At 46.6% G+C, this 25,090-nt stretch overlaps 1 protein-coding gene across 3 annotated transcripts in view; it reads left to right on the top strand.

Annotated features, from left to right (window-relative positions):
- BAIAP2L2 (BAI1 associated protein 2 like 2) overlaps window positions 1–25,090 on the top strand; it is a 92,316-nt gene that overhangs the window by 54,769 nt on the left and 12,457 nt on the right. For all 3 annotated transcript variants that reach the window (XM_029590154.1, XM_029590155.1, XM_029590156.1), the window contains 4 exons: window positions 10,154–10,301; window positions 10,458–10,665; window positions 12,061–12,132; window positions 15,163–15,355. In XM_029590154.1, the coding sequence (XP_029446014.1) occupies window positions 10,154–10,301; window positions 10,458–10,665; window positions 12,061–12,132; window positions 15,163–15,355 (621 nt within the window). The remainder of the gene's footprint in view (window positions 1–10,153; window positions 10,302–10,457; window positions 10,666–12,060; window positions 12,133–15,162; window positions 15,356–25,090) is intronic.

The raw sequence follows: 25,090 nt of genomic DNA, 5'->3' as shown, positions 1-25,090 counted from the left end.
TCTCTCTTGATCTCTTTTACCTTCTTGAATCCCATGATGGAACAAGCAACTCCTGATATTCCTCCGGAAGGACCAGGCCAGCATGTCTCTATTCTTCTTCTCCCCTCCTGCATCCTCCTCTTTCTCCTCTCCACTCCCTGCTTAGCATTCCAGCATCACCTCAGTCTCTTTGGCCCCTTTTTGCAGAGCCCAGAGGTCTCTTTCTTCACCCCATAACTGCCCAGAATCCTCTTTCTCTCTCCATCTCATTCTCACTTGCCCGGCACCTTTTCTCCACAACTCCTGTACCCACCCAACATCCTCTCTCTCCACCCCCTATTTCTATTCAGCATCCATTCCCTTCTCTCTTTTGGTGCCATGCTTTAAAATGGGTAGGTGGCACCTAGAGGTTTCTGGGATTTTTGCTGTCTTCCCCCTCCCCCCCCCAAAAAAAAAATTTGCCATCATAGGCAACTGCCTAGTTTGCCTAATGGAAGAACTGGCCCTGCTCCTGATCAGTGCAAGAGGCCACCAGGAGCGTCCTCTGCTGCTATTAGGCACAATTAAAATGTTTTTAAACATTTTAAAATTGGGGGAAGGAGGAGAAACGAGGCTCCTACCAAATTTTTTAAAAATTACCGTAACATGAAATAAGCCAGGTCTGTGTGTAATGTTTGCTGTGATTAAACATATTGCTGGGTTCAGTGGCGGGAACTGAGCTCAGTGGTTGCTAAGCAGGCCTGACGGTTGCTAAGTGAAATGTGAAGTGTAAAAGCTAATGGACAGCGAGTATTGAGGCCTACTCTTGGTCACAGAGATAGAAAGACTCTTGCATGGGCAGAACTTAAGAGTTAGAATTTATTGGGGGAAAGTTGAATACCGTGTAATTGTGATGATCATCTCTAGAAGCTTGTTGGCAAATTAACAGACTCAGGTTTGCAGGAGAATGGGGAGTGGGAAACCGGCCAATTTTGCTTCCATTTTAGCAAGGCAGAGTAGTGAAGAGGTAAATAAAGTAGGGCTGTAGAAATACATTTATTTTTGAAAGGATTATGTCCTCTCTCAAATTTTTAAATAAGATAACAGGATTATGTTGGTATGTTTATCTTTAAATGTTTACCAGGAATGGGTTGGAGGAGAGGGGCAAACTGGCTGGCTTTCGGAAATTGGCACAGTTGCCATCTTTGACTTCTAAATCACCAGTACAGATCTGAAAGTCATTGCCAAAGATCAGGGGTGGTTCTAAAATGAGGCAGGGTGAGGCAGCCCCTTCAGGCCGCAGAAATTTGAGGCGGCACAAAATGCCTCTTTCAGAACGCCGCTGTGGTGTCCGCCTCACACTGCCTGCCCCTACCACGACTGAGGGATGCTGCGAGCTGGACAGGAGGGACGCGGCTGTGGGCCAGCCAAGCCGGTGGCGGCTGAAGAGGGGGGCAAGGGGGGGGCAGGGGAGTAGGGCGAGAGGGGGCAAGGGGGGGGAGTAGGGGAGCAGGACGAGAGGGAGGCGCCATCTCGTCCCTCGCCTCAGGTGGCAGATTGCCTTGAGCTGCCCCTTCCAAAGACAGTCCAAGTTTGGATTGTGGACTTCAGGGAGACTCTAGGGGGTGAGGAAGAGATGAAAAAATTGTAGTGCACATGACACCCGCCTCCTGCCAAAAGAAGGATATAGTAACATAGTAATGAAGGTAGAAAAGGACCAAATGGTTCATCCAGTCTGCCCTGCAAGCTTCTTATGGTAGTATCTGCCACACCATGAAGGTTACCCCATGTTTCTCTTAAGGTTAGCAAATTCCACTCCGTGCAGTTATTCGATGAGCCTTCTTGAAAATTCAGACAGTGCTGATGTGTTTTGCTTATGGACTTGGCCCTAGAAACAGTCCTGTATTTTTTTCACATATATCTGCATATCAGTACCGCAGACCATAAAAGTTAGGGCCTGTGTTAGTGGTCATATGAATCCAATTCCTCTTCCACCCCCCAAGCGAAGAGTGATGTTGCAGTTGCATCAAAAGCATCAAGACGTCTTGGTTAATAGTAGTAATACCTTGCTTTCTGTTAAGAATAGTAATTGCTGCTTCGTGCATGTTATTACCATGCATAATCAGTTACCAACTGTAAAAGTTGGGGTCCATGTTGGTTGTTGTCTGAATCCAAGATAGTAACATAGTACTGTCGGGAGAAAAAGACCAAATGGTCCATCCAGTCTGCCCAGCAAGCTTCCCATGGCAGTAACTGCCGCTCCGTGCAGGTTGCCCCCATGTGTCTGTTAAGGGTAGAAACTGCTGCTCCGTGCAGGTTACCCCCATGCTTATGTCAAGGATAATAATACTTACAAACAAAACCAAGCAATTGTTAAACCCATAACAAAAAACACTGCAACATTTTTACATGGAGAGCAGCCTTCCTGATAATTCAGACAATGCTGCTTGAATGTTCTTTGCTTTTGGACTTTGCCATAGAAGCTTCATCCCCAGTATCAGCTTACCAGTACCCCAGACCGTAAAAGTCGGGGGCCCAGCATTGGCTGTCTTCAGAATCCAATGCTCTCTTTTTTTTTCCCGCCCCGCCGTCAAAGCGGAGAGCGATGTTGCAGTTGTGTCAAAATCATCAAGGCTAATTGGTTAAGGGTAGTAATCCCCCATGTCTTCTGGTTATGGCAAAACATAAAAAAAAAAAAAACCCATCCGCTAAATATTGCAGGATGTAGCACCACTACAAGAATAGCGTAGTGCCGCTAGAGTTGGGAAAACATCTTTAAAAAGGGCCGCTACATGGTTTGAGCTTAAAAAAGGTAATTTTCAATGGTGTATGTAACTCACCATAAAGACACATAAGCAGATGCACCTAAAGCTATGCCTATATTTTCTAAACTGTGCTGCAGGAGCCTCTTCATATATAAAATCTTGCATATCTCTGCCTGAAAATATGCCCATCTGTTTCAGTATGCACTCATTTTATGCAAGGATTCGCATAGTGTGCATATCTATTTTATAAAAATCTGCGCATATATTTTATGAGAAAAATAATTGTAACCGTGTGATAACCGTCGGTTTATGCGCGGAGGTGAGTATTTTATGAAGTTGGCTGATCTATATGTGTATGTATATCACGCATAAAAATACTTTACTTGTGTGCAGACTTCCAAGCACCCGCTCACCCAGACCTCCACCGCTTGACCCAGACCCTTCAGCATTTGTCCTGGAACGGATCCCCAGACTGCAGACAAAAGAGAAATCAGATTTAATTTCTGTGACCTGATTAGCAGGCGTGAAAGAATTTGCGCATGTTTGATGATGTATGCATGCATTCATTTAAACAATATTGTATATGAGCGTCCACGTCCTTTCTGTCCCTGTCCCAGAAAATCCTCACAACAGCTCTGAAATGCCCTTTTTGTGTGCGTAGGCTTTTGCACGCAGTACTCACATACTTGCAGCCTTCTGAAAATCTGCTTGGCTGCACAAAAGGTAAATAACGTGCATATATGCCAATGTAGCATGCATAAAACACATATTTTTGAAAGATTAGTCCCAAAATGTAGGCGTATCCACTTCAGATTACTCCCAGATCTACTGGGGAAAATCTATATTTCCTTTTGAATTCTGAACACAATGAAATTCAATTGTTCATGCATCCTTAGATGTTAGTTATTATACCAAGAATTTATAAAACTATAATTGAAAACTTTCCAAAGTCACACAAAACTGTATTTAAATTTAAATTGATATTTTTATCTTTGTTTTATTCCATATCATACTGTTCTCTCTGTTCTGTTTTCATCTTTTCTGTCTTCTCCTGATTCCTTTTCCTGTAATCTCTCCATTTTACTTCACTTCCTTTAACTATTTTTTTCCATCGTTCCCTTCCCCTCTATTCACACATGACATGATTTTCTTCCATGTCACATTTCTCCATCTCTTTTCCCTGCCTTTTCCCCTGTATTACCATTTCTTTAGTTTTCTTATTCTTCTGTATCTCGTCAATTTTTAACCTTCTACTCCACCATCCGTATCATGAGAATTAAATTAGAAGTGTATGCTGTGCCACTAGGGGGCGCTAGGAGAAAAGAAGCAAGTCATTGCTGGGAAGAGCTGGCAGAGCCAGGTTGTGCAGTAATGCTGGTTAACAGTAACAGTTACTACTACTACTACTACTTAACATTTCTATAGCGCTACTCGTGTTTTACTAAATCGCCTCCAGGCTCTTCTGTGAATGAATGGCCAATGCACGTTTGAACTGGTAAAGGTGCCAAAATTCAGCCCTTGAGAGAGCTTTTGCTTTGTTGAACTGCAAACAGCACTTTATACACTTCAGGATTGCCACAAACGAATAGGGCATTCATTAAAATGCATTATGGCGTTAACATATGCGATAATGGTAGCTCATGGTGCGAATGTGGGATCAGGGTGGAGGTCGGGCGGGATTTATGAAAATGAGGGGCACTATCGTACAAATTGCATTTTGGCCATTTTTGGGCTTGAGAGGAGTGAGGGGGGGGGGAGAGAGAGAGAGCCTCTGGAGAGGGCCTCATGGTGTGCAACTATTTATATCTCTATAGGAGGGCCATCTAATAGGTCGAGGTGAGGTGTTGGTGGTGGTTTAGGGTTTAGGGACCAGTTTCTCATGTAGAGTGAGACGTATGAACAGCACAGTACACCTTGGTGAAGATTTGACGTTGTTTGGAGTGAAGAAAGTCTCACAAAGATGACATTTTGTACTATGTTATCTCACCCTAGCTTGATGGTACCCTGTTATAGAGTCCATCAAGCTAGGGTGAGAGAACATTGTAGAAATAGCATCTTTGTGAGACTTTCCTCACTCCAGATGATGTCAAATCTTCACCAAGGTATTCTGTGCTGTGCGTACGTCTCACTCTTGTGATGGACATATGAGGACTGAATAGCTTTTTCAACAAACTCCTGAGCTAGCATATCAGCTATAGTATTACCCATAGAATGCCAAGACATTTCTTTCTGATGTGCCTTAATCTAACACAGGGGTCGGGAACCCATGGCTCGCGAGCCAGATATGGCTCTTTTGAGGGCTGCATCTGGCTCGCAGACAAGTGTCGCCACACTTCGCGGTTCCCCGCTGACCCAGCTGCTCCCCGGTCCTCCGCCGCCCGGGCTTAAAATGCTGTCAGCCCGGGCGGAACGCGGCGGGACAGCTGGAGTCAGTGGCACAGGCGTGCTCTCTTCTCCTCCTCCCCCCCCCCCCCCGCGGCCCGGAAGAGGAAGTGGTGAGCATCGGGTGCCTGCGCGGAAGAAGAGACCACGCTAGTGTGGTCTCTTCTTCCCGAGCAGGCACCCGATGCTCTCCACTTCCTCTTCCGGGCCGCGGGGGGGGGGGGGGGGGAGGAGGAGGAGAGAGCACGCCGGCAGCGGCACGACTGGAGTCAGCTGGGTGCCAGCGCTGGAGTCATCGGGTGCCTGCGCGGGAGTCTTCCCGCGCAGGCACCCGATGCTCACCACTTCCTCTTCCGGGCCGCGGGAAGAAGAGAGCACGCCGGTGCTGAGCGGCATCAGCGTGCTCTCTTCTTCCCGCGGCCCGGAAGAGGAAGTGGTGAGCATCGGGTGCCTGCGCGAGAAGAAGAGGCCACGCTTGTGGGAAGAAGACTGCAGCGCGGCTCGGAGGAAAATGAAGAGTTTCAACCGCGGCCGATGGGACTCCGCCTCCGCGAGGGCTGAAAATGAAGGAGGTTAGTGTTGGGAGGAGGCTGCTGCTGCCGCGAGTTCCTGGGGTGGGGGTGGGGGAGAGAGAGAGTGAATGAGCGAGCAAGCGTGTGTGTTTGAGATCCTGTGTGTGTGAGTGAGATTGCATGTATGTGAATGATTGAGAGCCTGTACATGTGAAAGAGAATATGTCTGTGATTGAGAGCCTGCCTGTGAGAGAGAGAGCATGAATGTAAGTTTACCATTGGGAACCTGTATGTGTAAGTTTGTGATTGAAAACCTGTTTGTGTGAAAGAGTATGTGTGTATGATTGAGATCCTTTGTGTGTGAGAGAAATCATGTGTATGTATGATTAAGAGCCTGTGTGTATAAGTAAGAGAGAGATCATGTGTGTCTGTGTCTGATTGACAGCTGGTTTAGGTGATTGAGAGCCTGTGTTTAAATGAGAGAGAGAGACCATGTGTGTCTGTGTGTGATTGAGAGCTGATTTAGGTGAGGGAGCATGTGAGTATGTGATTGAGAGCCTGTGTGTAAATGAGAGAAAGAGAGGACATGTTTGTAAGCATGTGAATGAGAGTCTGTGTGTGAGAGAAAAAGACAGCATGTATTTATGTGATTGAAAGCCTGTGTGTGTGTGTAAGCGTGAAAAGATAGACAGCATGTGTGTAAATGTGTAATTAAGAGCCTATATAAGTGAGTGAGAAAAAACATGTGTATATGTGAGTACTGAGAGCATGTGTGTATAGGTGTGTCATTGAGAGCCAGTGTGAGAGAGAGCACTGGTATGTGACTGAGAGAGGAGAAAGTTCCAAGCAAACCACCCCACCTCCTGCTAATTCAGAACAATCTCAGGACACCTGGATATCAAACGTTCCCAGGTATGCAGAGCAAATAAATTTTTGTATCCTTATTATTTTTCATTACTGGATCTTTGTGTCTGCTATTTTGAAATATTTTGTTGGTATCTGGAAATGTTTTATATGAGTTTTAATTATTGGATATTCCTCTCATCAGCTGTTTCGAAATATGTTCTTTTTGTTAGTACAGTTTTACTGCTGATGATTTTATATTTCTTGATTTGTTTTATAAGGATGGGTGATGTTTCTTTTTTCCTTTGTTACACTGCATACAGAGACTCTGGCTTGTTGCAGTTTCCAATTCAGTTTTTTCTGCATGCTTCTTGTTATGCGTTTTGGTCTCTTTATTCTATGTTAGGTGAGGGACAGCACGTGATTCAGGTGAGGTTTTCTGCTGGCGTGTTGTTTCTGTGTAGGACTCTATAGCAGCCTGACTTGGTCCGTTTTCCTAATAGGAGATGTATTGGTGTCTTAAGGCCTGGTGTAATATTTTCAGAGACTTATTGTACATTAAAAGTGGGATCTTACATAAAATGCACACATTTACTTGTATTTAGTTTTAAACATATTGTATGGCTCTCATGGAATTACATTTTAAAATATGTGGCGTTTATGGCTCTCTCAGCCAAAAAGGTTCCTGACCCCTGATCTAACAGATTGCTGTCATAAGGTTTCTCTCCTGTCTTTCTTGTAATGCCTCTAGGAGGTACTGCCACAAGTTGTGATGTGACAGCTGCTCCCCAACTGCAGAGATAAAACCCCTCTTGTTGCACTTTCTAAGGTGATGATGTATAGAAAATAAAACATAGTCTGAATCAATATAGATTGTTAAATTATGTTGTAAATCTCTACTACAAACATGACACTCTACATGAGAAACTGGCCCCTAAACCAGCCATCTAAATAACTCACCTTGAGTTATTTAGATGGCCTTCCTATAGAGATATAAATACTTGACTAATATGAAGGCCTTGTAGAAAGTCAGTCTCTCTCTCTCTCTCTCTCTCCTTACTTTAGCAGTTGTAGAAACAGAAAATCAGTAGTTTTACATTCATAAGTCATTTAGAACAGTTCCTTCCTTCTCTTAGTCTCATCTGAGGCCTCCTTGCCTTCCTAGTCTTGGCTGGTTTTTCTCCTTTCCTAGGGACCCTCTGCCCTGGACCAGGTTCTCTGCTGCATTGGGTTTAAGGTGGACCAGGCCAGATATCTGGAGCTGATCCTTTAAGGTGTTTCGGGGTTTTCTCCTGTACACCTCTTCACATAACATCCCCCTCAGCTAGCCCCGGATTTGTCAATAAGCACCCATAATGCCTGTGCCTAAGGTAGCAGATATTTAGGGGCAGCAGGCTGACTTAGATTGGCTGCCTTCCAGTTCTACTAAATTTCATTCAGCAGAGAGCAGCCCTCTGCTACCCTAAAACAGACCTTTACAGGAGGTGGGGGGGGGGGGGGGGTGAAAGCACCAAAAGTGCCTAGGGGCAGCAAAATGCTATATCTGTCCCTTCCCTCAGCTCAAACCTCTCAGGCTGAGCACTTGCCCTTACTTAGGGGTATTCTCCTGAGAAAAGAGACATCATGCCTCTTCCCCAATTGAAGGGAACTCCTTTCCTGCGGGGTTTGCTTAATTTCTATAGGGTTACCCTCCCCCGCCCTTGTTGGAGAATCAGTTAAGGGTTCCCTCTGCTACATGTCACTACAACCCTAGCAGTCTTTAAGCACTGGGAATTCTTGGATTTTCTTCTCGGGTGCTGCTTCTATGCTCTGGATGACTTCGACTCTGTGCGATGTACATTCACAATGTCCCATGGAGAGGCTTCCAGGGGAGATGTTTCTATGCAGCCTAAGCTGCCTCAACTGGCCCCACAGAGTCTCAAACTGGGGGTAGTCACATCCCAGAACCACAGAGTATGGAAGCTCAGGAAATGTTCCTACTACTGTATAAGCTTATACCGCCGAGGTTGTCAGTAAGACCCGACTGGTTGGGTACTATTACTGGTCACCATGTCTGCAGGCAAGTGTTGCCTTCTTCCTGTAATAGATATATTCCCTCTGGGACAAATCCTTACTGATAAGTCTTTCCATACCCTGAGGGGCAAATCTTTAAACTTACGCGAGGGCGCAGATTTGTTCGCGCAACCCGGCACAAACAAATCTGTGCCCGATTTTATAACATGGCGGCTGCTGAACGGGCCTGGATATTCAGACATCACCACTTAGCCGGAGAAGCTCCTATTTATCTGGCTAAGTGGCATTGAATTTCGACCTCCCGGTTATTACAGAACATGCAGCCTGTCAGACAACCCGATCACACGGATGCCTGTGTTACCACTAGGACGTCTAACATTTCAGCTTAACCTCTTTGCCATATATTCTGGCAGCCCCAGTAGCCATTATTGAATCAGGCGAGTACAAAGTTATGAACACTGAAATACGTGTTGCCAGGTTGTGCTGTCTACTGTCTCCCCTGTTAGCAGCTGAGGATCCTCTCTGCTTAGCCCGTGCTCTCTTAAACTCCGTTACTCTCTTATCTTCCACCACCCATCCCAGGAGGGCATTCCACACTTCCACCATCCTTCCTGTGGAAAAAAAACATTTCCTGACATTTCTCCTCAGCTTGGGCCCTCAGAGCCTCATCTCATATAGAAGATCCTTTCCCTGGAAACAGGTTTGCTTCTAGGGCATCGTTAATAACTTTCAGGGATTTAAGAAGGCTTTTTTTTCCAGCTCTTACCCCCCCTCTTCCCCAAAGAGTTTTTCCTCCTCAAAGCTGCAGGAACTTTTCTCCCGCATTTGCAGGTGCAAAGCATGCAAGGTGCCCAAGCACACAAAACGAAATCCCCACGCATACCGCGGCCAGCCTGCCCTAACCTTGCCACCATTGCCACTTTTGCCCATGAAGTAAAGTATGTGCCCTGTGGGGACAGCATGTGCAGTTTTCAAAGGGGTGTTTTCCATGGTAAACATGTCTCGCTGTCTCTGTCATATCTCCTCTTTCTTACCTCTCCTCAGGGTCTCTCAGGCCTATTCTGGGGACCCCACAGCCTGTCGGCTTTGCAGGAAATGCATAGGGAACATGCAAGAGAGAGATGTGTGTACATTGGAAACCCAGTTTATGCAAATTTCTCTCATGCATATTCATTGTGGATATCCCAAAAATCCATCTGGCTGTGGGGTCCCCATGATAGGTTTGGGGAAACCCCTTATGTAGGGTTTACAGATTTAGATTTCTAGGTCTCATCTCCTAGGTTTTCTGAAGCAGACCATGCACAATTTTTTTAGCCCTTCGTTGGGACTCCTAAATTCTATCTGTATCATTCCTCTCCATCTCCCCTTCCTCCCATCACCCATTCCAGGTCCCTCTCCTTCTCCCCACCAGCAAGGCAGGAATAAGGCGAGTGCCTGCTCTTTGTCACCTCAGGCTGCTCTCCCTGCATGGTGCAGGCTTCTCTTGTCATCAGGAAGCAGCCGCAGAGAGTGGGCGTGCAGGTATCTCCAAAGCCTGCCAGCACTCATGCTGATCTGACTGCCAGGGAGGAAGGAACCCTCAAATTTTGGGTACAACGTTACCTGTATTCTAAGGATGCCAGAGGCCACCCTAGTCCGTGTGTCCCTTTTGAACCCCCTGTCTCTTGCTCTTCCTCACAGTCCCAGAGGTCCCTGGGTGACTTCGGCTCGGCCATGAGTCGCAGTTCAAACTCCATCCTGCAGGCGGTGGAAAGAGAGCAGGCTGAGATGAGAACACCTCTTCAGTCTGACATGGGAAGGAGACCCATTCAGAGAAGCCCATCAAGTGGTAAGAACCTGGGGCACTGTGGCGGAAAGGTGCTGCGCAGGGTAGTCCCTGCCAGGCAATGCTTTGGGATCCATGAGTGCAGAGGAGTTTCAGCGTGGACCCTGAAATGCTGACACGTAAGGGAAACGTTCCGATTCTGTTTTCTTTCTCACCCAGGTTCTTTACTTAGTGGCCAACGTTCGCGGTCCAGCTCCTTTGGTGATGTTGCCAGCATAGCAGGAAGTGTGAAAGTCCAGGCTATAGTATCTCACGCCACCAGTGGTAACCAGACCATGCTGAGGTTCGGAAAGGGGGATGTTATCACCGTCCTGGTACCCGAGGCCAGGAATGGGTGGCTCTACGGCAGACTGGAAGGGCTGAATGAGTAAGTAGCCCACAGAAGGGCAGGAAGGGATTTGAACCCTGGTTTGGAGCTTGGTGCACTAACCACTAGGCTGCTACTCCGCTCCACTTATTTCTCTGGCTCTGCTGAGCGCATTTGCAATATCCCCTGTCCTCGCTCCTCCTCCACGTATGGTGCAGCCAGTGGAGGCTCACATCCCATCAGGGCTGGATTTAAGATGATGGCACCCATAGGCAGAGGATTTAGGGCAAGGGGTTTCCTCTTTCCCATCCTCCTGGAAAGCATAAAGCAACATGGGAAGTTCCAGTTTTTGGACACCTTCATAATTTAGTGCCCAAGGCTCATGCCTATGTAACCTATCCCTAAATCCAGCCCTGCAGCCTATAAGGCGGAAGAAGTGCAACTGCGCTTGGGAAGAAGTTTAGCAGTACACTGGTGGTTGAATTGGAACTGGATCCTCAGACAAAACACTTAAAATGTATTTTTTTTTCTATTAAATCTGTGGAACAGGAATTAAATAATTGGTTGGATTAATTTAAAACAAACAAAAAAAATAGGATGGAATATCATGGTCTGACTTGCTCACGCTTGAATCAAATCTTGTCCAGCCCAATTTTGTAATGACAATGCTGTGCTGTGCTGCATGGAAGATCTGAATTTGTTTTTCAGGACTTGGCTTCTGCACATTTATTTTATTTAATAGCATTTCTGAACCACTTTACAGATAAAACTATCGCCCAACGCGATGTACAAAGACCACAATTTAAACAAGATGCAAAATTCACATATCTAAAGCAAAATCATTAAAAATATAAGAAAACATAAATATTCCAGACCCCCCCCTACAAATTCCTCATCCTCCCAATATGTCAGGGTCGCATTGGGCTAGACACGGTTTGGGGATACTGTGGAGGCAGCATTCACAGGCCCCTGGGAAGGGAATCTCAGCTGTTGCACACCAGTGACACCTACAGGTAGGATTCAGGATGCACCTCTATTGGATTCTAAAGGGAGCCATGATCTGTGGGCCCCCTATCTGTTTTACACTAACTGGGTAAGCGCAGGGCGGGAGTCAAATCTGGGCAAAAAAAAAAAAAAAAGCCCTCCTTGTGGCCACTATTGAAGACACGTAGGGCCTTGTCTTCTCAACATGGTAGCAAGTGGGCTTAGGGCTAGACTAGGAATTCAGATGTAGAGGAATGTTAATCAGGCCAGAAAATTGCAATAAGGAGGGTAATATTGGAATCCATAAATCCCCTTGTTCTTCTGTTTAGTGAGTTCCTTTACTTAATGCTGCCCAGGTGGGATTATACCTAGTAGCACTGCTGAGTCCCAGTTATTGCAGATGCCCCCTGTACTGAGTCCTGCACGGAGGCTGTCTTCCTCTCCTTATCTCATTCCATCTCTCTGCTGCAGGACAGGGTGGTTCCCAGAGGCTTACGTGAAATCCTTGGAAGATGAGAGAGACGCAGAAGAGCAGTCAGTACGGTAATACTATCCATTTCTCTTTGTCCCTCTGCCTTTGTCTCTCTTTCTTTTATTTTTTTTTTAACTAGAATTTCAATAACAAGCAATGAAATAACAATAATGAACAGAAAAGCAAGAGAAAAAAAAAGAGAAAAATCTTCAATATTTCAATAATCTAAATCTTCCAGTCCACATTATATGGGGGAAGTAAACAGGAATGTATATAACATAATACTTATTGGAGTAAAATTACAATTTTATTACCTTAAATCCTCTTTATTGACTTATCCCTCATAAATATTTCAAGGTGTAAAGGGTCTGTGAACACAAATCTTGTTCCTTGAAAGGTAATCAAGCATTTACATGGATCTCTTAAGAAAGAACGTACCTCCCAAATCAATAATTCTATTTTTTAACTGGAGGAATTGCTTCCGAAGAACTTGGGTTACTCTAGAAACATCTGGAAAAACATGTATTTGCTGACCATAAAACAACCTATCTTTTAAAAGTACAAAATTCCAAAAAATAATTATTTTTTTCCTGCTCAAATGCAAAAGAGACAAGTAGGGTAGCTCGAGTAAGGATGTCATCAATAGAAGACGCAAGGAAATCAGTAAGGCTAGGACTCTCTATCACTGGAAAGTCCATTGCCCCTTCAACCGCAGCTATCTTCTTACTTAAGGGAGGTAATATATAATTGAAAGAGAGGGATATTTATTTTCAGGAATCCCAAGAATTTCTACAAAGTACTTTTTCAATAGTTCAGAAGCGGAAAGTAATCTTGTCTGAGGAAAATTTAAAAATCTCAAAATTTTCCCCCTGATCTGGTTTTCTAAATGTTCTATCTGAGATTGAAGTTTCATGTTATCTTTAATGTAAGTAGTAGCTTGTAACATACTCTGTTGAGATTTCACATTGGTAATTGCCTCATCGAAAGCATTCAGCTGTAAATCATGATCATGTAAATTAACCCAAGTGTCTTTGGTTATTTTACACAATTGTGACATAGAATTAGATAGGGATTTATCAACCCAAGTTATCACCTGCCAGATGTCCAGAAGAGTAATGTCCTTAATATTAGAGGAGTGAATAGGCTCCTCAGAATATGACAAATAGTAGGTAAGGAAGGGGGGAGACTTCACTCACTGAAGAAGGCAAAGGTAAATTCATAGATAAACATCAGAAGCAGGAACATTGTCCTTAAAGTGGATATCGGAACACCTTAGCTCCCACAGGGGAGGCTCACCGCCCAGCGAGCTGTTGAGTATGGAGGGGTCGGTAACTACTCCTGGTTGAAGAGGTGGTAAGTTCATGCCAGGACTTAGGGAGGTCCCCGACATTGAAGACATCTCCCTTTCACGATTCTCTATGACTTCCCCAATTTGCCGGGTTAGATGACGAGCCATTGGACCCTGGACTGTGGGAGATGCCGTAAAGATCTTGGCCTTCCCGTAGGAAAAACAGAGAAACAAAATCCATTCAAAGGGGCGTGCGCGGCTTCGGCTGTGCGCTGGTGGCTGCGCGCTGCTACTGCCCAGCTGAAATAGGCACTCAGGCAAGGCCTCCCTCTGTCATCGGCTTCTCTGCACAGGTGGACTAACAGGGGAAGGGAATCTCACCAACGGCCCCCGGCTCTCCTCTCACTCCCCTCCTTTGTCTTTCTCTTCCTCTAACTGTATCCCTGTCTTTCTTCCTCTGTTTCTTTCCTTTGCCATCTATTTCTGCCCTCTCTCCCTTGTTTGTTTTTCATCTTTCTGCTTCCAGAAACGCAGGAGCCGTCAGCAGATAAGGGACCACTTGGTTCACCCGGTCTGCGCGTTTGTGGCCAGCTGCTTTGCCACCGCAGGGCTTCGGTAGTCTTTTCCCTCTCCCCCCTCCTCCCGACCCCCGGCACTAAGATTTTGTGTCTATCTTGTACAAGCTTGACTTCTGCCTCTGTTTCGGCTCCTACTGCTTCTGCTGAAAGTTTGTTCTGGGTGTTGTCCACGTTTTCAGTGAGAGAGTATTTTCTTACATTTCTTTTTTATTCCTCTCCCTTCAGCTTCATATGATGACCCCCATATTCTCAAGTATTCATTCTCTGGAAGGTGCTACCTGTTGATGCTTTATTGAAGCCTGCTAGATATTTGATGTATTTATCCTTCCCCTTCTTTCTATCAGAGAGTACACCTTCCATCTCTCTTTGTATGGCTCATAATGCACCATTTGATGGTCCTCCTTTCAAATGTCTCCACTTCAACTAAAATAACATGAAAAAGGAAGCCATTTCCCACCCTAGGGTGGCCAAATGGCTCCAGATTTTCAGGACAGGTTGATCCAGTCCTGGTTTTACTCCATTGCATGCTGGGGCTTGTTCTGATTTCCCTATTGCATTCCCTAACAAAGGCAAGACTATAAGTACCTGCATAGTGGGAGTAAAACCAAGGCTGGATCAACATGTCCTGGAAATCTGGAGCCAGTTGGCAACTCTATCCCACCCCCCTCCCCCTAGACAAACCCACCTACCATCATACACACACTACACATTTCCAGACCTCCACACACATTATATACATACATCTGCTCCCAGCATACCTTTCCCTCCCCCCCCCCCCCCCGAGACAGGGAAAAAAAAATCACACAGCTTCCCAATTAAACCTTTCCCCCACACACACACCTGTGTAACCACACCCCATGTACCTACACACAGCCATAACCCACCCATCCCACAGCTCCTCTTTTAGACCCAACCTGCCACACGTTACCCCCCAGAGCATTCCCTCATACACACAAACCTGCCTAAATACACCCATCTATCCCCCAACACACACCCAGTCACCTAGTTCTCAGTGATTTTAGCTAAGCTAAATCCATGTCCTGCTAACCCCTCCCTTCTCAGTCACAAGGCCAAGACTCAGGCAGGACACGGCTTCCATTATTATCTGGATGATTTCGCTATATTCGCTCTTCAAATCAATGTCTTTAGTCCTCTTTCCATCATGCGCTTTCCATCTTTGTTCTGTTGGCATGCCCTGTTCTGCATTTTGGCTTGACTTGCTTTTTATCCTTCAGGTCTTTTGCGCTTCGGAGCACTCACAGCACGGGTGACCTCTTGGACAGATCTGATGACCTGGAAGATGTTTACCAGACCAGTGCTCCAATCTTCCCATCTGACAGAATGCCTTCTCGGACTGTGCCCAGCGTCAACAACCGACGCAGCAGTGTGACTAGCACGGCCTCTCAGGCGGCGGGCACCAGGGCCCAGGTGACTTCCTCATCCTTGCTCCAAGCTCTATTATCACCTGTCCTTTCCATGCCTTTTCTTGGAAGACAGTCTTCATTTAAAAATGAACCGTAGTAAAATGTAGTTTGGAAATCAGGAGGTGTGGTAGGCTTAGAAACCGTTATAATCAGGGAACTGAAGCAGCACACTCACAGTCCTTAGCATCCTATGATTAATATGCTTCTCGATTGAAATCAGACACTTAAATAGGAAAGGAAAAAAGAGAATTGCACTTTTACATATTCTCTTGTTTTGCCTTTCCAGGGATATCTTATCTATTTTATTTTATTGATTTATTTATTTGGATTTATTCACTTTCCCAAGATGCTGAAGGCAATAACATGCTAATTATCACATCCTCTTCTCTTCAGCTGTTTCTGCCCTTTCACACAAATAATAATTGTGCTCTGTGTCTGTAAAGTGCTTAAGACCAAGGCTTATAATCTGCCTGTCAAGAAAAAAAAAGAAAAAAAAATCACACTCTGGACAATGCTGCTGCTAGGGTGTATTTGGTATGTTCAGCTCAACACAGATGTAAGCAGAAAAGAGCCCCAGTGTAGTAATAGTGTTCAGAGTAAACAATGTCCCAGCAGCATGAAAAAGGAAAACAAGAAGAGGTCGATTTTCACAGCCACTTAACCGGATAAGTGGTGCTATTAGAAAATCTGGTCACATTTGGAGGTCGACACTTACCAAGATAATTACTTAACTGGCTAAATAGTTATCCTGGTAAGTGATGGGCATTCCGGGGCATGGCTAACTTGTTCAGTTATCTGGGTATATTCTGTGGCTCAACCACTCTGCTGAATGTCCCAGACAAGTTAGCTGGATATGTTTATCTGGCTAACTTGTTCAGCTGAATAGAAGCAGAATATTGACCTCAAGGACTGCTAAGGACAGGGATCCATCCTGCAGGAAGCTGGATTGAGAGGAAGAGCTAAGATACAATACAAACCAGGTCAAAATTAGAACCTCATTTAGGCCTTATGAGAGCAGTAGAAGGCATGGTAGGCCATGTACTATTCTTTTATACTCGCATTTCTCAAGGGATTGAAATTAATGTGACCTTGTTCTCAGAACGTGCCTGAAATATTAAATTTGGGCTGCAACGGCATGCTGTATTTCTACAGGACAGAGTATGCATTATAGTGTAATATCGCATACTCAGCCATAAGGCTGCTGGTGAGCACACCTAGTTGAGAGTAAATCACCTTCCAGATAAAGCAGGGAGTTACCACTTCAATGAGCTTCAGGCACAGAAAGTGTTGTGTAGAAGGAAGGGCCGTTGCAAACGTACTGTAATATCCAAGCTCCTTCTGGATGACGTTGCTCCCAGCTTCAGTGTATTTGGGGGTTCACGCCTATTTCCCACTAACAGAAGAGGAGGTAGAGGAGTCAAGTGACCAAAAAAAGCTATAACGATGGCTTTTGATTCCAAAGCCAACATAATAATCCATCGGGCATTTCCTCTGCTATGTGCCTGTAGGGCTTCATTCACTGCTCATAAATTGGGTGCATGCTGGTGAATACACTGGGTGCCTGCAGAGTGCGGGAGCATGACCTTCACATATGGGTTTTGATACTGTGGATGAATTATTGAATACCACTGCCTCCTCTTCCTCCCTCGACACAGATGCCCGAATCTCAAAATGCAATACATGGAGGGATTATAAGATGCTCTGATGGGTCCCACTTTTTTTTTTTTTGCTGGAGGACTCTCTTGGTTTCTGCTGCAATATTGGTGAAGGATTAACTGAGTAATCTGATTGATTGGTCTGAGTAGTTCGGAATCGAGTCCTTACGTTTAGTGCAAAGTCAGTGCTCAGAAGTGGATCCTCCCTGCATGGACGCTCCCTCACGCTGTGTCTTCTTCTGTCCCCTGCAGGGTCCCTTTAGTGCCATTCTCTCCTCTATGACCCCTCAGCCGGAGTTCTGGTGGCTGCAGAATGACAGCTCTTTCTGCTAACAGTAGGACCTTGGTCGATGCAGCTGAATTCTGCCAGTTAATTGGCGATGCCAATGCTGAGCCCTGAACAAAAACATTAAAAAACAAAAGAGGGGGGGGGAGGGCAGGAGGGAGGGAGGGAGGGAGGGAATGCCTTTTCTTGACCCTTCTCTAAAGAGAAAACCAGAGCTTGAAGTCCTCCTGGGAGTGGAGGCCTGGGCCTAACCTTCAATCTGTGAGCAAAAACATGGGGGATGGGGAGGGAAAACCTGGCGAGAGGGGAGTGAGAAGGAGGAGTCAGGGTGGGGGGATGGAAGGAGAACGGGAGAGGAAGTGGAGTAGGAACGAGAAGAACAGGGAATGTGGTGACAGAAGACGAGTTGGGAAGGGCAGACAGGACGAGCAGAATAGAAAAAAGATACTACTGCATTATTTCCCGTAGCACAAAGAGTTTGAACTGATGCGTGCAAGGTGACCGTAACTGCACACAGAGATTCGGTGGGTGATTAACACGAGGCATACGGGTACCATAGGTGAGAGACATAAAAAAAAAAAAAGAGAGAGGAAGGGGAGCTTGGAATGAGGCAGAAAGAGTCACCTGGAAAAGGGAGGATAAGGTAGAGAAGAGAGAGAGAGGGGATGAACCGAGTGGAAACAGAAAGGGAGGGAGAAAGGGAGGGAAAGAAAGAAGTTAAGAAAAACGGAGAGAGGAACAGCTGACAAAAATAGAAGGGGGGAGGGAGAAGAGAGAACAAAAGGAAAGGGACGGAGCTCGGTTCTCCAGCTTACTGCACGGGAAAGAAAGAAAGTGCTGGGTGTCTGGTGTCCCATTATGCCAAGTAAGCAGTCACATAAAAGGTGTCCATAATCTCCTCACGACGCAGCCAGTCATCAGAGTTGGCATCTCCATGATAGCTTTGGCACAGAGTTGCTGCATCTGAAGTGTTGCGTGGTGTTGCTGTGGAGAGGCTGTTACCTTCCCTGCTTCCTTGGCTGTTTGCATTTTGCTAACTTTGTGGGGGGGGGGGGTCTTTTCCAGCCCTTAGTATGATATGCAGAGGGAGATGGCAATACCATGCGATCTAGAGCAGATTCAGGTAGCATGATGCATTGCAACTCCACCTAAAAAAAACCAACCTTTAGAGTTAGAAATATCCAGTATAAATAATAATACAATAAAGTCCATTGGTGTGATGAAGCAGATAAAACTACTTCCCATTTTTATCAGCATGGGAGAAAAAGTAAGTCTTGAGATGGGTTTGCAAAAGGGTGAGAGAGAGTTGGTAGGACAAAAAGGTCATTGCAGGCCGCGGGCAGATCTTCCGTCAACTGGCTAGTTTATGTGTTGGGTCAGAGGGAAGACGGGAATAGGGAGGAGGATTCCTAGAAATCAGGCCAAAAAAGGTTAGCATGAGCCAAGACCATGAAGGATTTTGAAAGCAAGGAATGTGAGAAGGAATAAGCAGCAGCTTCATAAACAATCAAGAAAGAAGACTAGAAGAAAAAGGAGAGAATGAAAAAAGGATGCACGGAGTCTAAAAGGAGGGAGCTGGAGAAGCCCTCATGAAATCTGAAACAGAGGCGTAACAGCACTGTTTGCAAATATCTGTCTAATCCATCAAGTTTGGGGGAAGGGATGTGAGGAAAGAATCATAGGGCAGCGGTTTGTCTTCCATTGTGCATGGTAGTTTGTCACAATGAGAGAAAGAGGAAGGGTTAGTGGATCACAGAAGGAGAGTCTGAAAAGGTTTAAAGGACTCGGGCTACTGTATCAGCAGGAAAGGATATCCTGAATAATAAATGCTTGTTCTATGTAGCTTTGGTTTTGCAGTGTTTTTGTGAGTAACATTGAATGATGCACGTTTTGAGGTGAATTTTAAGAGTTGCTTGTGTTAAAAGGCCCATATACACGAGTATCTGGGCTGAGCGCGAGCAACTCGTATTTCCAAATGGTCCCATTTACGTGCATATACAGTATGTGCATGCGTGCGAGCAATCCAACGTGTGCAAAAAATGGGCGGAGTTAAGCCATGCCTGGGTGTTCCGGGGCGGGGCCAACATTTACGCACGTAAATAAGGATTTTAAATCCCAAGCCCGCCGCACGTGCTGGGCTGTTACCCGCGCTTATTCACTTCTGCTTTTGATGAGGTGCAAGGCTGAGTGAGGGGTCTGGGTAAACTGGGGGGAGTGCAGGCTGAAGAACCAGAGGGGTCTGGATGATCTCAAGATAGACTGGGCAAACTGGTGGATTACTTGTCAAACTGGCTATTTCCTTCACGAGCGCCTGTTTTAAATTCTGCGTAGCTACGTGCCTAAAAGCCAACAAATCCCTAAGGAAGATACGCGAATAACGTTCGCTTGTGTAACTGCTTAAAATTAGGAGCACACATATGCGTGGTGGGTGTATTTTAAATCACATGCACGCACTTGTGCAGGCGATTTAAAATTTGTGGTATGTGGGCGCATGCTTGTTTGTTTTAAAGTTACTGTCTTTATTTTTGAGTGGAAAGAGGACAAGGGAAGGTTGGTTTTTTTTTTGTTTGTTTGTTTGTTTTATGGATGATTTAGGGATGCATTATTGTTGACTGGCAAGTTTGCATTGCTGGTTTCATGGAGATGGGGTAGGATGGGGGTGATGGGTTATGAGGATGTGACTGGTGCAAAGAGAGGGGGAAGGGAGACTTAGTTTTTGGGTAATTGCCAGGTTCTTGTGGCCTGGATTGGCCACTGTTGGAAGCAGGATGCTGGGCTTGATGAACCCTTGGTCTGACCCAGTATGGCATTTTCTTATGTTCTTATGTTCTTAAGTGGTGAATGTGTGACTGGGACATTAACTTATGGGGTCAAGTGTGCAAATGGGAGGGGCAGCGTGTCAGCTGAGCAGGAATGTGAAAACAGTGGAATTCACGCTTGCAAGGGAGCGAGTGAGGGGTGGGGGATGAAGGTTATACATCCTATTCCTCTCAGGTCCTCAATATTCCCTGTAATCTCTCTCTCTTCTCTCTTCTCCTGTTCTCATTCCCTTTCTTCTCCCCCAGGATTTCCACCTTACTAAGCCTCTGATTGCTCCTTCGGTTTTCCTCCTTTCCTGCTTCCCTCACAGGACGCAGACTTTAGCAGTATAATTATGCTAATCCTGCTGAGATCAGCCCAGCTTGTGGTTCCTTAGGCAGGGGACTACTTTCAGTAGCGCCTGTTAATTCTGGGATGGAAGACTCTGCTTTGTCCGCGCTGCTCGGCAAAGCCAGCATCCCAAATCTGTTCCTGTTTCTGTCATGTCCACTTCCTGGTGCTCTTGTAGGAGACAGACCTCCAATCTGGGTTGTTCCCGTGAGATGCAGGAGTCTTGGGCTGTTGGTAATAGAACGAGAACATTTCATGGTGGGGTGAGCCACAGCCCATATACTTCATTGATGAACGTTGCGGTGTCAGACTTCAGGAAGGTGCCTGTAGGGCTGGCTTTTGAAGTGTGCGACCCGTGTAGCTGCATAGGGTGGCCCCCCTCCCCTGCTGGTTCCATTCGGTATCAGTCTTAAGGCGGCGGCCAGTCCATGGGGCAGGAGCAGCTGCAGAACGCAGTGACTGCACGCAGAGTGCGGGTGGCACCAGAGCTGTCTCTGCTGCTGACTCTGCCTCTGAAAGCCACTGGAAAGCAGGGACGAGCCCTGTGTGGCAGCCTGCATGCGGTTGGCAAGCAGGAGGAGAGACTTAGGATCAGGAGACCAGTGACTGTTCTGTCTTCTTTCTATGACAATTAGCCCTAGTGGGAGGGAGGGGAGAGAGGCAGAAAGTAGTTTGATGGCAGAGAGAGAGGTGGGGAGGCACCGAAAACCTTCCTCTTTAAAAATACCTTCAAAAAGGCAGACTAGTCACCTTCCACTGAGTCTATTAATGTCCTATATCTTTTGATAGCTTTCCCTGTTCTCCTGAAGCCTGCCTGTATTTTCTCTGTCATGTCATTTTGTTGTGTTGTATGATTGTATGCATGTTTTAACTGTAAACCTTCCCCCCCCCCCCCCCAAGCCTTGGAAGGCACAGGATATAAATTAATTCAATTTAATTCTGGGCTGGGCTGGGGAGAGAGAGGGGGGGATACTTGTGGGGGTGAGGGGGTAGAGGGCTGCTGAGCACTGTTGTTTGCTGGGAAAGAAAGGGACTGGTGTTGGACAGAAGGTGGGGGGAGAGAGAAAAGGGGTGGAATGTGGAGGATTAGGGGAAAGGAGCACCAATTAGTTTTTGCACAGGGTGCTGATTGCCTAGAGCTCACCCTGCCTGCTTATCTGCTAAGCACCATGGGAAATGTAGTCCACAGGACCAACAGCATCCCTGGGGCGCTGGCCTTCTGTATTACAAGTCTCATGGTGCACTACAGTTCTTTCCCCTCTACAGTTAGGCACTTTGGGACTGGAAGCAAACCAAGGAAGCAATTGAGACCATCACTGAATGCCCTAAGCTTAGGAGCCTGGCCAGAACAGATACTGCTTCTGGAAGCTATGGGCTTCTGCTACTGCCTGACTAAAGAAGCACTCCAAATGTGGGACCATTAGTAAGTGCCTGATTACGGTAAGTGGATGTCTTTAGGAGTGGGGAAAGCATTAGGAGGAGAGGTTATCAGAACTAAAACAGGCAATTATTCCCTGGATAATTTACTGTATCTCAAAACTATAATACCAAAAAAGAAAATTTATAATCATAATAAATTGTTGCGCCTGTCAGTTGCAGACGGCTGTGACCTCTGCTGCTCACCTCTCTTTTCCCTGCACCAGCGACTCTCAGAGCCACGGTGGCCTCAGCCTGCAGACGCCGCCTTCCTCAGCGTCCCCGGGACGGCGTGGGTGATCCCGTCCGCCATCTTGAACTAGTGATTATCTAGGGCACGCACGCGCGCGCCAGGCCCTCTCTTATTCACGTCATGGCAAGAACCTCGGGGGCATCCCCTCTGCATGACGTCACCCGCCAGTGTATTTAATCCATCCAGCCTATGCTTCCTACGAGTTAGCAAGGACTTCCTTCCTGCTTATTCCACTCCTCTTGGAGATATTTCGCTTAACTATTCTGAACTCATTCCTGAACTCCTGGACTTAGAATGCCTTAGGTACCCGCTCCTCGGGGGCCTTGTCATGTTCTGGCTATCTGCTCCTCGGAGGGCCTTCCTGCCTGGAGAATCCATCTATCCTTGTTTGGGATCCTGCCTAGTTCAGCCTTGTGAGTACGCTTCTCGTTTCTAACAGCTTGCTCACGGAACCACCGGTGTACCCCATGCCTCGGGCCACTACCATCCCCATTTCAGCTGCCTTCTTCTGCATGTCAGAGTGAGTAGATGTTCCGGATGCACCTTGCCATATAATCAACCCTGATAAAGTGATTCTGGCTGCTACCCATTCCGTTCCAGCTGGGAAGACAGTAGTACCTCGGACCCTGAGAAAGAAACTTCTTAAATGGGCTCATGATTCCCGATTAGCCGGTCACCCTGGGCAAGCCTGTATGCTAGTCACCTTAGAAAGATACTATTGGTGGCCTTCAATGGGGGAGGACGTATGAGCAAACGTAGAATCTTGCACCACCTGTGCAAGACAGAAGCCTCCAGCCGCCCTTGGGACCTTCTCCAGCCTTTATCAGCTCCAGAGGAACCTTGGACACACATTGCGACTGACTTCGTTGTTGAATTGCCAATGTCCAGCGGAAACAACACCATATAGGTCACTGTAGACTGCTTCTCAAAAATGGCGCACTTCATGGCATTACCCAGACTACCATCTGCCCCAGAATTGGCAAAGCTGTTTATATGGCATATCTTTCACCTGCATGGCATGCCAAAGCATATCCTCTTGATAGAGGTGTACAGTTCTCAGCTAAGTTCTGGAGAGCTCTTTGTAAGTCTAAAGAATGTGATATTTCTTTAGACCTGACATCAGCATGCCATCTACAATCAAATGGTCAAACTGAAAGAACGAACCGTACACTTAAACAGTTCCTCCGCTCCTACGTCAACTCCAGACAAAGTGACTGGGCAGAGTTGCTTCCCTGGGCCAAGTTCACCCTGAATTCGCACCCATCAACCGCTACTGGATCAACACCATTCCAGATAGTGAGTGGCCATCACCCATTACCTCCGCTACCAATTCCCTTGTCAGTTTCATCTGCAGCACCCCAGGCTTTGGCTGAAGAACTCCATCATCTCTGGGAACAAACCAAAGGCCCTTTACAGAAGGCAGGACAACGGGCCAAGAAATGTTATGACACTCATCACAGAGCAGCACCTCAATTCCAACCAGGAGACAAGGTATGGTTCAGTACCAAATTCATCTGTCTCAAGCTGCCATCTGTTCGATTCGCTCCATGCTACATTGGGCCTTTCTCCATTCTCCGCCACCTGGGACCTGTAACTTACAGCTTGCAACTACCCACTTCCATGAAGATACACAACGCCTTCCACATATCTCTCTTGAAGCCACTCATCCTCTCCGCGTTTTCAAAAAAGGCTCTGGACCCGCAGCCTCTTACTGCTGAAGAGGACATTACGTATCAAGTAGATGACAATTTGGATGTATGCAAACATGGAAAGCAATGGGAATACCTCATATCCTGGGAAGGATATGGGCTGGAAGAAAATAGTTGGGAGCCTGCTAATAATATCCTTGACAAGGAGCCAATTTGACAATTTCATCTAACTCATCCAAGGAAGCCAAAACCCCCTGGGTGGGGCCCTAAGAAGGGGGGTACTGTTGTGCCCGTCAGTCTCAGATGGCTGCGACTTCTGCTGCTCACCTCTCTATTCCCTGCACCAGCGACTCTCAGAGCCACGGCGGCCTCAGCCTGCAGACGCCGCCTTCCTCAGCGACCCCGGGACGGCGTGGGTGATCCCGTCCGCCATCTTGAACTAGTGATTATCTAGGGCACGCACGCGCGCGCCAGGCCCTCTCTTATTCACGTCATGGCAAGAACCTCGGGGGCATCCCCTCTGCATGACGTCACCCGCCAGTGTATTTAATCCATCCAGCCTATGCTTCCTACGAGTTAGCAAGGACTTCCTTCCTGCTTATTCCACTCCTCTTGGAGATATTTCGCTTAACTATTCTGAACTCATTCCTGAACTCCTGGACTTAGAATGCCTTAGGTACCCGCTCCTCGGGGGCCTTGTCATGTTCTGGCTATCCGCTCCTCGGAGGGCCTTCCTGCCTGGAGAATCCATCTATCCTTGTTTGGGATCCTGCCTAGTTCAGCCTTGTGAGTACGCTTCTCGTTTCTAACAGCTTGCTCACGGAACCACCGGTGTACCCCATGCCTCGGGCCACTACCATCCCCATTTCAGCTGCCTTCTTCTGCATGTCGGAGTGAGTAGATGTTCCGGATGCACCTTGCCATATAATCAACCCTGATAAAGTGATTCTGGCTGCTACCCATTCCGTTCCAGCTGGGAAGACAGTAGTACCTCGGACCCTGAGAAAGAAACTTCTTAAATGGGCTCATGATTCCCGATTAGCCGGTCACCCTGGGCAAGCCTGTATGCTAGTCACCTTAGAAAGATACTATTGGTGGCCTTCAATGGGGGAGGACGTATGAGCATACGTAGAATCTTGCACCACCTTTGCAAGACAGAAGCCTCCAGCCGCCCTTGGGACCTTCTCCAGCCTTTATCAGCTCCAGAGGAACCTTGGACACACATTGCGACTGACTTCGTCGTTGACCTGCCAATGTCCAGCGGAAACAACACCATATAGGTCACTGTAGACTGCTTCTCAAAAATGGCGCACTTCTTGGCATTACCCAG

This window comes from Rhinatrema bivittatum, chromosome 2 (genome assembly GCF_901001135.1).
Source record: "Rhinatrema bivittatum chromosome 2, aRhiBiv1.1, whole genome shotgun sequence".
Taxonomy (NCBI): domain Eukaryota; kingdom Metazoa; phylum Chordata; class Amphibia; order Gymnophiona; family Rhinatrematidae; genus Rhinatrema; species Rhinatrema bivittatum.
Note: the sequence above shows the minus strand (reverse complement) of the source record. Positions and strands in the feature narration are given on the sequence as shown.